At 38.4% G+C, this 13,690-nt stretch overlaps 1 protein-coding gene across 1 annotated transcript in view; it reads right to left on the bottom strand.

The window, feature by feature from the left end:
- LOC135470079 (uncharacterized) overlaps positions 1–13,690 on the bottom strand; it is a 38,726-nt gene that overhangs the window by 20,489 nt on the left and 4,547 nt on the right. Inside the window, exons 4-10 of the mRNA XM_064748821.1 lie at positions 9,915–10,158; positions 7,662–7,807; positions 5,972–6,130; positions 5,597–5,756; positions 4,320–4,525; positions 3,194–3,361; positions 447–636 (exon numbers count right to left, since the gene is read on the bottom strand). Of these exons, the coding sequence (XP_064604891.1) occupies positions 447–636; positions 3,194–3,361; positions 4,320–4,525; positions 5,597–5,756; positions 5,972–6,130; positions 7,662–7,807; positions 9,915–10,158 (1,273 nt within the window). The remainder of the gene's footprint in view (positions 1–446; positions 637–3,193; positions 3,362–4,319; positions 4,526–5,596; positions 5,757–5,971; positions 6,131–7,661; positions 7,808–9,914; positions 10,159–13,690) is intronic.

The following is a 13,690-nucleotide window of genomic DNA, read 5'->3' as shown; positions in this document are numbered from 1 at the left end:
ACATTTTACAATAATATACATAATTAATCTACACATTAATTTATCTTTTGAACAGAAATCTTTACACATGATATGAGCAAGAGCTAGTTGATTACATTGGAGGAATGATAGCTACACAAATTACACAAACAATTAGCACAGGCAGCAAAATAATTTATTTATTTATTTGATTTGTGTTTTATGCCATCCTCATTATATGCCCGCATTATAGTGGGAGGAAATCGAGCAGAGCCCGGGGAAACCCTCAACCATTCGCAGCTTGCTGGCAGACCTTAACACGTACGGCCAGAGAGGAAGGCAGCAAACTAGAGCAGGTTTATTGTATGAACAAGTTCAAGTTCAGAAAGATTTTCCACTTAACCACCTTCTTTAACTATTATCGTACATGTCAATTGACAATAAACCACTGTCATCAGGTGCATGTACAACAATGCCTTGGAGCTCACCTTTCCTTGAGATCATTATAGCCCAACGGTGTTTCTGGCATATCAGTGGCAGCATGTATTTTGAAGATGAGTGGGTTAAGCTCCTTCTTCTGCATCTCCGACATCAGAGGCCCATCAATGGCAACACTCACAAAGGCGTCTTCCACTCCAGTCACCGGACTATCCAGACGACATGTTAGACTCCTGGGACCTATATGATGGGATTAACACAGTGCCTTGTCAATTAAGGATGGGTTTGACCACATCCCCTACCAACAACGGTAATTAACTCTACCTTTGTCAATTAAGGCTGGGTTGGACCACATCGCCTACCAACAACAGAAATTACCTTCACCTTTGTCAATTAAGGATGGGTTGGGCCACATCATCTACCAACAACAGTAATTAACTCCACCTTTGTCAATTAAGGATGGGTTCAACCACATCACCTACCAACAACAGAAATTACCTCCACCTTTGTCAATTAAGGATGGGTTGGACCACATCATCTACAAACAACAGTAATTACCTCCACCTTTGTCAATTAAGGATGGGTTCGACCACATCATCTACCAACAACAGAAATTACCTCCACCTTTGTCAATTAAGGATGGGTTGGACCACATCATCTACCAACAACAGTAATTACCTCCACCTTTGTCAATTAAGGATGGGTTCAACCACATCATCTACCACCAACAGTAATTAACTCCACCTTTGTCAATTAAGGAAGGGGTTGGACCACATTGCCTACCAACAACAGTAATTAACTCCACCTTTGTCATTTAAGGATGGGTTGGACCACATTGCCTATAAACAACATTAATTAACTCCACCTTTGTCAATTAAGGATGGGTTGGACCACATCATCTACCAACAACAGTAATTAACTCCACCTTTGTCAATTAAGGATGGGTTCGACCACATCGCCTACCAACAACAGTAATTAACTCCATCTTTGTCAATTAAGGTTGGGTTTGACCACATCACCCACCAACAACAATAATTAAATCCACCTTTGTCAGTTAAGGATGGGTTCGACCACATCACCCACCAACAACAGTAATTAACTCCACCTTTGTCAGTTAAGGATGGGTTGGACCACATTGCCTATAAACAACAGTAATTTCCTCCACCTTTGTCAATTAAGGATGGGTTCGACCACATCACCTACCAACAACAGTAATTAACTCCACCTTTGTCAATTAAGGAAAGGTTGGACCACATCACCTACCAACAACAGTAATTAACTCCACCTTTGTCAAGTAAGGCTGGGTTTGACCACATCACCCACCAACAACAATAATTAAATCCACCTTTGTCAGTTAAGGATGGGTTGGACCACATCACCCACCAACAACAGTAATTAACTCCACCTTTGTCTGTTAAGGATGGGTTGGGCCACATCACCTACCAACAACAGAAATTACCTCCACCTTTGTCAATTAAGGATGGGTTCGACCACATCACCTACCAACAACAGTAATTAACTCCATCTTTGTCAAGTAAGGCCGGGTTTGACCACATCGCCTACCAACAACAGTAATTAACTCTACCTTTGTCAATTACGGATGGGTTCGACCACATCACCTACCAACAACAATAATTAAATCCACCTTTGTCAGTTAAGGATGGGTTGGGCCACATCACCTACCAACAACAGAAATTACCTCCACCTTTGTCAGTTAAGGATGGGTTGGACCACATCACCCACCAACAACAGTAATTAACTCTACCTTTGTCAGTTAAGGATGGGTTGGGCCACATCACCTACCAACAACAGAAATTACCTCCACCTTTGTCAATTAAGGATGGGTTCGACCACATCACCTACCAACAACAGTAATTAACTGCACCTTTGTCAATTAAGGATGGGTTTGACCACATCACCTACCAACAACAGAAATTACCTCCACCTTTGTCAATTAAGGAGGGGTTCGACCACATCATCTACCAACAACAGTAATTAACTCCACCTCTGTCAAGTAGGGTTGGGTTTGACCACATCACCTACCAACAACAGTAATTAACTCCACCTTTGTCAAGTAAGGTTGGGTTTGACCACATCACCCACCAACAACAATAATTAACTCCACCTTTGTCAGTTAAGGATGGGTTGGACCACATCATCTACCAACAACAGAAATTACCTCCACCTTTGTCAATTAAGGATGGGTTTGACCACATCACCCACCAACAACAATAATTAACTCCACCTTTGTCAGTTAAGGATGGGTTGGACCACATCATCTACCAACAACAGAAATTACCTCCACCTTTGTCAATTAAGGATGGGTTCGACCACATCACCTACCAACAATAGAAATTACCTCCACCTTTGTCAGTTAAGGATGGGTTCGACCACATCATCTACCAACAACAGTAATTAACTCCACCTTTGTCAGTTAAGGATGGGTTCGACCACATCGCCCACCAACAACAATAATTAACTCCACCTTTACTCCTGATGACACATTTTGCTTATGTGCTTCTGAAAGTGCATTTTTACACTCTAAAGCTTAGATGAAATAAAGTGAAGGAACGAATGATAAATAAAATCATCAGTGGTAATAGACTAGTCATATGACATTAGTTGTAAATATTATGTACATTGTTATTTCTGTGTAAAATTCTTAATCTCTCTAAAATGAATAACACTTAAGTGACTTTAGCGATTCAATCAATTGAAATCTATGTATTTATAATACAAGGCTATGATTTACATTCATAATATATTTTCCACAACATCTACTAAAACATGTCATTACCTGCAAACAATATAGCCATTCTGACAGGGACACTACATATTCCAAATTTCTTTATTCTTTCCACCTCTGCCACAGAAATTGTGTCTGTCTTTGATTTTCTGCATACAACTGGAGATTTACTGTTTGCTTTCAGCTCAGAGTGTGGTTTGTCAGCTGAATCTGGAAAATCTGATGAGATAACAAATAATGACTTGCTACAGAACCTTATACATATGGAGCTGATTTATTTAATCCCTGATTGATTATTCCTTACTGCCATACATGATACTCAAGAATTTTCACTTATACTCTTGCAGTATGTTTTGCAGATGGAAGGAATATTACTGTGTTAAACCACCAACCTTGGTCAAGTTACTAACCAACTTGGTCTCAACATTGGTGGAAGACAAGTGGACTTCTGGCTCAGATGGTTAATACATGAACTTGCTGTAACATGTACCCTACCATCAGGACCATTTCCAAAAGATTATGTGCTCAAGTCCAGCGCTATCTCCTGGTTTTGGCTGCAGCCCTAAGTCAGGAGGTTTGTCAGGTTTGTAAATGAAGGTTAATGGTTAAATTCTACCACCCAACTGTCACTATATAGGGGCAAATTCTTAATCAAGTCATTACCACCAATCAAATACATATGTAAATAAAGAATTGTCTTCAGGGAACGAAATATGGGGAGTAAACAAGAAGAAATTCCCAATCCAACACAGAACCTGCACCTCCTACAGGTGTACCTCACATATATCACGTCTCATATATCATGTCTCACTCTTTCCTAAATGCACTGTCTATGACTTTGGATATGTGATACTTGTTATACACTACATCTGTGAGAGAAGCATGTGCTTTACACACAAATGCATATCACTATTTCAGCATTGCCATCTAAAGAACTGATGACTTGCCCAAATTATAGAGGTAAACAGCACTGTATAAGAGGCACCTTTTAATGAATGAATGATGCCCCGACTTAGTACGATATGATTATCCTTTATGAGAACAGCACTTCACACACATTAATGATGACCAAAGTTAATTGTTAATTGAGCATTCACTTTGGGTTTAAACATATACTTCAACCTTCACTTTGATGTCCCTGAATAATTGTTGGGATGTTCCCAAATGAGCTACTTACAATCAGAGTCCAAAGGTGACTTAGATCTCAGATGTGATGGCGTGGGTCTACCACTTCCTGGTGACTTTTTACCATAGAATTCCTTAGAAGACCCAGTGTTCCTTTGAGTTCTGCTGGACCTTGCTGACCGCTGCTCAGCACCATTCAAGTTCTTAGTTGGTGATTCCAGTCCTGCTAGCCTACCTAGGCGACTAAATGTTCTGGGACTGATAAAATATAGATAAATGCCTTCCATTAATGTTTTAATGATATGAACATCAGAACCCAGTCTGATGCCAGAGTATATGCAATGTATACTTGTATGAAGATACATACAGTGCCTGTCCCTGAATGTCACTGTAAAGCCACATACAATGCTGTCCAATTACAAGTCTCAAATTCATGGGAGAGCAGGCAGTTCAGCTTCACACTGAAAATGATTGGCTAACCAAACTACCTTACCCATACAGCATGGAGATGCAAGCACTCCATGAATAAATAGATCAAACAAGCGTCAAACAACTATCTGTGGATAGTTTTTAGCACAAATTATAAACTGTGTCCAGTGTTGGCTCTTATTAATTGTGTAACACTGGAGAGAAGTGGGGAGAAGCATAGAGACAGCTGACAAAACACATGAACAAGCTCATGCTTCAGTGAGCAGGCAACATACATGTAAGCTTAAGTTTAAGCTTCCCAGTCAGATTCACAATACACATCACTTTCCTCAAATGCGAGACGAGAGCAGGAAATTATACGTACAATTTGCACTTTGACTTTCCACATTGGGCAGGCACTCTCTGCCTTGTCTAAGTTAAATGACACCAGTTTGTCATGTCAGACCCTGATTTTATACCAACAACAGTAAATTTGGATAGGAAATTTGTCAATCAGACATGCCCAATTACAGATACTGAAGAATCTGAAAAAATACAACTCGAAACAAAGTTTCATGGTAAGCAACACACTGAAATTACTTATGAGGTGATGCATGAAACAGAGGTATAATGCCCAGGTCCCTTCTTCATACAATTTCATACAATTTCACCATAAATAGAGTGCTTGAAAAAAATGTAGCCTAATGGGCTTATAGCCTGAACAACCCTCATGACAAGAAAACATGAAACTACAAAGCTGTGTGAACCGGACTCAAACAATCAAACAAAGTGTCTGAAGAGAATCTGATGGATGAATTGTCACGCTAAAGCCAGGCAATAAACCCAGCCCAACATTACCTGTTTATGGGGTATCACAAAATGGCAATACAGTTTGTTTTGTAAACGTCATATCTACTTTACCTTTCATCTGTATCAGCTCCATCATTAGTTTCCTTCTGGACAATAACAAGAGTATTGGGCGTTTTATCATCACCAGTTGGTTTGGGGGCTTCTACTTCTCCTTGTGGAATCACTTTCTTATCAACAGGAGATACATCTGTGGAGGCCTCATAATGCTCCTCTGCAAGCAAAACATTGTTACAAGCCTTCCAAGACACTTACACAAATGAACAGGGTACATGATATTATCAGAACATAAGTCTGTATAAGCTTAAATCTTATTGTTCTGTCTTACTGCATTGGCCAAATGCCATCCCCCCCCCCCCCCAAATAAAAAAACATGTCCTGCATACCACTTGAAGGGAGAGAGAAAAGGAGAAATATTCTATTACTTACCTTTTTGCCGACTTGATCTGCTACTCCCATGCTTTGGAATAGAGATTTGAGAAGGGAGAGGACGAACAGAGCAAGACTTCCTAGGTTGCATGTTCACAAAACTGCGTGACTGTTTCACTACCTGAGATTTAACCCCACCTAACTCTTCTGGATCTTCTCCTGCAATAGAAAAACAGGGTATAACATAAGATCGCATTTTTTTTGTACGTAAAATGCTTGAACATCTAAGCTTTAAAGCAGGTATTCATACACCAATTCTCAACCATGATGAAAGTTCAGGGTCAATAATCACGAGTTCAATTTCGTTCAACACACACCAGAAGATCGTGTATAAGGTATAAATTTATTTATTTACTTGATTGGTGTTTTACGCCGTACTCAAGAATATTTCACTTATACGATGGCGGGCAGCATTATGGTGGGAGGAAACTGGGCAGAGCCCAGGGGAAACCCACGACCATCTGCAGGTTGCTGGTAGACCTTCCCACTTATGGGCGGAGAGGAAGCCAGCATGAGCTGAACTTGAACTTACAGTGACCGTGTATAAAGTAAGAATCTGGGTGAGACTCATATAAAGAGAAGCAGTCGTCAACAGTTTTTAATGGACCTGGAACGATGGACACAAAGTGTTCCAAAGGCATTAATTTAAAGTATGTATCTGAGTTGTGCTTTGACAGCAAATACTCATATATCTGATGTGGAGATTTTATTCAACACGATGAAAAAAAGGCCCTTAGTCTCAAGTTAAGTGGAATTAGACACTACTATGATTTTGCACATGGTCCATGTTTACTTACAAGACAATTATAACTGTAAAATTTAATAAACTTGACTTGTGAAGACATATGATGAAATATATTCTTAACACACTATTTATCATACACACAGCACACTTGATCTACCAAATGTGAAACTTTAGGTGACAGGAAAGGATTTTTGTCCAAGTAATATAAATGTACTACAGTAGCTTAAGAGCTTGCAAGTTTACTATAAATCCATTGAGGGAGCCTCTGTGGCTCAGTTGGTTAGTGTGCTAGCGCAGCGTAATGACCCAGGAGCCTCTCACCAATGCGATCGCTGTGAGTTCAAGTCCAGTTCATGCTGGCTTCCTCTGCGGTCAAAACATGGAAACGTCTGCAAGCAACCTGTGGATGGTCATGGGTTTCTCCAGGGCTCTGCCTGGTTTCCTCCCACCATAACGCTGATCATCATGATATAAGTGAAATATTCTTCAACGGCGTACAACACCAACCAAATAAAAAGAATAAATGAAATTCATTGATCTTTCACAGACTTTGCTATACATGTATATGGCTTTTGCGATCATGGATGAAAAATCATACAATGACCTTATACACTACCCATAAAATTCATTACCATTTTCAGTTTCTAAATCATCTGGCTTTACTTCCACTGATTTCAAAAAACATACACCTATAGATGGTTTGCCATAGCAGCCATCATTGAGATAAGTTTGTGTATATTGCCCATTTTATGGCCTTACCAGCCAAGGGCCTCTGCCCAGCTTATGACAACTCTAACAACAGACGCCCTGTGGGCAATACACAAACTTACCTCAAAGATTGCCACTGCAAACCATCCATACCATTAAATAAATGTTTCAATGAAACTTCTTCTACATGCATGTAACATGAACATTTTTGCAAAGCTGTGCTATAATGTATTTTACCTGGCCTGGGTTGAGGAATACGAAAGGCCTTGGGGCGATCAAAGCGTGCCCGTGTTGAACATTTGTCCTTAGAATCCCATATGCGTAGCTCTAACTTGTGGCTGAACAGCTGTAGGAGAACATCTTTTGTAACAGTGACTGAGTGGCTGAAAAACAGGACATTGACAATTGCTACAATTATAGCACGATGATCAAAAAAGGCATGACCAGGTATAATAAAGAAAGTTGCTGCTGAAATAATAGCTGGCATAATGCAGCCATTGTCCCTTCTGATATTGACGATTAGATGGGATTATTGATATGTGCCTGTCTAATGGGTAACCCACATAAATTGATCCCACAAACAAAAGGCTTATTTCAACAGGACTGGAATCATAGCTGGAAGGTAAAAAAGTCAGCTTTCTCCATTTGTACACACGAGACCCAATGCAAGTATTTGCTGGGCAATTCCCTGCATCACCAAGCATGTGTACATGTAATGCACATCAACACTTTCTACTGCAACCTCTTCCACGTCTATCAATTAACCAGATTCATGGCTAAAGTCCCTAACCCTAACACACATTAACTGGGTTGAAATGTTTGCTCAATAAGCAAAGTTGCTCTTAGATGAGGCAGGGCATTGTTTGCTCACTAGTTCTACTAAAACTTGCAAGCGTACTTTAATACTGTAACAGCTAACTTGACTTAAACATGAAAAGCTTTAGATGAATATTTTTAAGATACAAAATACATCAACTTCAAACAAACTAGTCATCAGTAATTCTTTTCCTCCAGAATTTTATCCTTGACAAAATTTAGTTTGTTAAAGCTCTAATCAAAGCAAGTATTTTGCATGTGAAAAAGAAGAACTATTAATATTTCTAACTCAGAATATATGAACATATACATATGATAACTGAATAGAATGTTGCAACCATTAACTACATACTTCACAGAAGCAAACAAACAGACAAATTTGTAGGTTCATACTGTCAATTCTTGATATGATTATTGTTTCATGCCTTACTCAAAAACTTTCAATTATGTTATGGCAGTTTAGGTTCAGGCTTACAGTGGGGCTGTAATACATGTCCTACCAAAAAGACATACATATATAGGTTTTGACGAGAAATGTATTCAAGCATGTACACAAGAAATCATATTCTAGACAAATGACATGAAATGACATCAATTTTGAAATCTTTGAAGGAAACCGTAAACAAAAATTTTATCTCAACTGTAGTCTAAGCCATGTCTAATCTTTGGGAGGTACACGCTCGGTAACAGGGATGTATAAACTAGCGAGTGATGTGCCCATTGTCCTTTGCTACGAAGGTCCGAATGTAATTTCCCGATAGTGTTGCAGTTGTTCCAATTTTTTTCAACAGCTTCGGTTTACCAGTAAACAAACATTTTTTGACTATACACACATCTCTTCACCAGGCATGGATTCTCCGGATAATAGTGATATCCGATATTTTGCAGCTATTGCAGCAATCAGTAATATTCTTCGCCGAAGACGTCGCTGAAAACAGCCAGTCAGGAGTTGCTGGGTACAGCTGTGACTACTGTTGCATGAACAGTAGGGGCTTTTTCACAAGGCTCATTGCTCCAAAGCTCGATGAGCTTGTCTTCTGCCTGTGTCGTTCATGTTACCACAATGGTTGCCACCATTTTGGGTGCCACCATTTTGCATACCAAAAACATGACTGCATTTGATCAGCATGACTATACACCTACTTCTGATTGGATGAAGGTTGAAGACTGCCACCGAGGTTAGTCGTAGGAGGGTGGATACACTAGTGGAAAGAAAGTCAAAATGCTCGACTGGGCCCTATTTTTTTTTACAAAATAACTACCACAGTCAGTTCACTCACCACTTAAAGCCAACTGGACAAGATTTTCGTTCATGGAGTGGTACGCACAAGAAAATCTGTCAGCAACTTAATGCAATTTTTTAGTCGAGTCGGGTCGCATCAGTATACTCAGTGTATACTGGCCTTTAGACATACGAGTTTTAACTGCCCTAGCTTTTATATAACTGACAGATAAAATTACATGCTGTCAAAGCTCTGATGATGCCCCATCCAGAGTATTATCTTTACCTCCAAAATAAAATAACTGAGATAAAAGACGCTAGTTTTTTCCAAAATCTACACCAAAATTAGTGGTTTAGCAGTTTTACATACATGTTCTCCAAAACCTTAAAGCTACACTACAAAATACACAATAGATGAAATGGTTCATACGAGGCAAACTGGTAAGTCTCACCTGTGTGTCCAAGCCACCCAAGTAACTTCACCATCCTGCCAGGTTTTCAACACCCGAGGATCATGGCGCTCCATGTATATTTTTGCTGCTATTCCATATGTTACAACATCTGTCTTAATAGGTTCAATGTCATCAGGAAGAAGATAATATTCTAAGTGATAGTAATTTTGTGCCCTAGGAGCTTCAAACACTCTTTTTTTCTTTTTCATCAGGTCTTTGAGGTCAGGAATATCAGGATCTTCCTCTGTAATAAAACAACCAAAAATTGCAAGTTATAAATATGTGTGTGTAACAATTTTAAGTCTGGAAAGGATAACCAAATGTTACCAAATATCAAAAGTTAGTATAGTACGAAAGTAAGAAATACATGTACAAGACATTGCATTCCATAAAAGATATAAAATCTCCTTTGTAGAGCAACTAACTGTCCTCTGATTTGAGAGAGTAAACACCTGAAACAGAGTGCTGTTAACACCATTTAGCTGTAAAAAAAAAACATATTCATATTACACAACAAATATTTTTTAAGTAAGCATTAATTTGAAAAGAGAAATTCAATATATTCAAATTTGAAAGAAACACATTGTAAAACAATTAACAAACAAAACTTTATTTTTATTACAAATAGTATAATAATCACCCTGCTTATAAAGAAGACGTGAAAACAACTCAAACCACACCTACCGGTAACTGTTAAAGGGCATAAGATTACCCATTCTAACTTTTTTTAGTTAAAATCAATCTCATACAAATCTCAAAGCAAATGATTTATAAAACATATGTCTTAAACTATGTATGTGTAATATTGTAAATTATTACGGAAACCAATTTGTAAACACTATATTTCAAATCAAGTTCAGACATTTAAACTTCCAGATCTATCAAAACTTAACATAATGTACAGACCATGGCCGATTAGAGAGGAGATAACCAGGGGCATGTAACCATGATGTCCAGCTTATTGCTACATTACAATGATTGCAGTGTTTTTCCAGCGCAGGAAAGCTGTTGAGATAAACAAACAGCTTGGCTACTGATTCAGTGTGAATATGATTTATTACTAAGATTTTCCCAATTACATCCTAATATTGCTAACCATAGATGATGTGCATTATTCTGTTCAGTCACTCTGCATTTAGATGTCAAGATACATATTTATATGTCTGACAAGGAAGGTGCTCCCAAAATGACTGTGTACAAAACCTATGCATGTCTTACCTTAGGCTTGAAGCACTTGTCAGTATTAGATGAGAAAGCGAAATGAAGCAATTAATCAAAATATTTTGTAATCTCAGTGAAGGCCTCAGTTCAGGTCAAAGACACAACAATGAATTGTTCAGAATAACACACTGTGGAAGAAATGCCAGCTAGAGAAACCCCACTTAAGTTTGGAATAAGATTTACAAGCAATAGCAGGAAATTGACATCTTGCACAGGTTGACATTGACATAAAGCCTGCTTAAGCCACTGATTATCACATACACGTAATCTACACAGTCTGATCTTTTTTGACACTTCTAATCCTGCTTTCATACGTCTAATTTATTCAGGTGACCTTTTTTTTTTTATTTTATTTTATTCTATCTTTAAATGTACAGTACATACTCACTGTGCATGTTAAATTTGTTCCACATGTAATACTGAGGTAAACAGACATTAGCAAGTGGATACCCATGAGGCAAAACAAGACGTATATTACAAACACTGGTTTCTAGGCCTTCCATAACAATAAAAATGTTTCAAAGCCTTGTACTGAAAGCCTGATATTATTAAATTTGTAGAAATACAGTGACAATATGGGACGATCTCACTGCAATGTCAGTACAATCACCCCCATCCAGTTAATATTGATTTCAGGGAAGCAATGTTCTCTATTGGAACACATCAGTCTCCCACCAGTTAAATCCTCATGTTACTACTTAGCCTGAATAAATTAGGCTTCTAATGATTGAGTAATAGAGTTCTGCACATAAACACACAATGTACAGTCCTAGAAATGTTGCATCAAGTTTAAGACAATATCAGCGACAAACTCAAATTTCGTCGTACATGGAAAGGTCTGCCAGAAACCTGTGGGTGGTCCTTGCTCTGCCCAGTTTTCCCCCATCAAAATGCTGGCCACTATCATGTAAGTGAAATTTTCTTGAGTACGGCACAAACCCCAAATCCAAAAAATACACGAATACATAAATCAAACTCATTCAATTACTAAAATTATTACTTAATGTATTTATAAACACAAGAAAAAAGTCTTAATGACTTACACCAAGGTACAATGTATTTTGACTTTGTTGCTGGTTTCCTATTTGATCATTGTTTAACATGTTGGTCCAGAAGTTTTCCCTTGTATAATGGGTCCGTTTCATTAGTGGAGGAAACCTGAGCACATGTCGTGCACAAAAACCTTTGGCAAATTGCTAATAAACCTTCCCATATGTGACATACAGACATGGACGCTGGTCTTCAACAAACATCAGCCTGCACAAAAAAAAGGCCCCGAGAACAGTGAAACCATGGCCTGCATGACACCAAGCATTTGTCAAACACAGTTTTCTTCATATAGATATTCCTTCAATGACTACTTTATGTTTCACAGTCATAGTGAAAACTTTGAGACAAGTATGCAGACAGGTGTACCATTCAAAATATTTTATCATGCTGCAGCATATATCTCAAATAACATTTATTTTTCTCTCATTGAAACCAGACTAAATTATCATGCATTTATACAGCAAATACCTTTCACCACAAAAACAATTATCACCAACAAATAATAGACATGCAACATTCTTTTTGTACAAGACAAATTATAAAACTGAGCTCTGCACCACTCGCTGTGTGAATCCTAAACAGTACCGCCACCTACTGATAATACCTATACATATATGTGGTACACACAGATGATAGCTGTTTGCATGCATACAATGATATAAAAGCCACCAGACCAAACCACCTCGTGCACTCTGCTGACAACATCACTTAGCAAACTAGGAATCACACTTGGATTGCTACAACATCCAGGTAATACCTCTGAGCGCAGACTGACTTAAGCTGTGTTGTGACCAGTTAGACATTGCAGTGGAGAACACGGACTCCCTACGGGACATACAAGACACTGTCTCACCATCAGAATCTGAGTCTGCGCAACCTGCAGGGTATGGGAAATGGCACATGTATGAGAATTACCATATTACCATTTATATGCTAAAACCCCAAAAAGGCTTCAAGGGCACTGGATCCTCCGTTGAAGGTGAAGTACTGAAAGAAATTAATGTTAAACTGAAAATACCAAAGTCATTTGTAGTAAAAACAAGTGGTAGCCACATTGTATATGTATCCTTACATGTATATGCTACAGGTGTTCCAGGGGTCAAAATGTGTGCTCATTCATTTGTTTTCAAGAGATCAACATAAAAATGATGACCTAAAAGTAAGCACAGGTGCAAATCAAAATTTCAGGCACATAAATGATTGATGTAGTTTCTTCACTTCTATAATGTTTTACAATGATACAAAAGAAATGCAACACACTTCACATCTTAAACCATATTGGAAGGCTTCAATATTTGTCAGTCATCACTCTGAAGAGCTCAAAATATGAAACACTTTGACCCCTTGAGTCCAGCCATAAAGCAGCACAGTAGTATGAGATATAACATGAATACACCAGACTGCTCCGTAAAGATTCACCACATGTTCCACACGATGACATAGTATCCAACTGATGTACAAACACTCCCCCTATAAGCGAAACTAAGTTATCTGTTCTATGCAAT

The sequence above is a fragment of the Liolophura sinensis genome, chromosome 7, assembly GCF_032854445.1.
Source record: "Liolophura sinensis isolate JHLJ2023 chromosome 7, CUHK_Ljap_v2, whole genome shotgun sequence".
Taxonomy (NCBI): Eukaryota; Metazoa; Mollusca; class Polyplacophora; order Chitonida; family Chitonidae; genus Liolophura; species Liolophura sinensis.
This window is presented reverse-complemented; position numbering and strand designations above follow the sequence as displayed.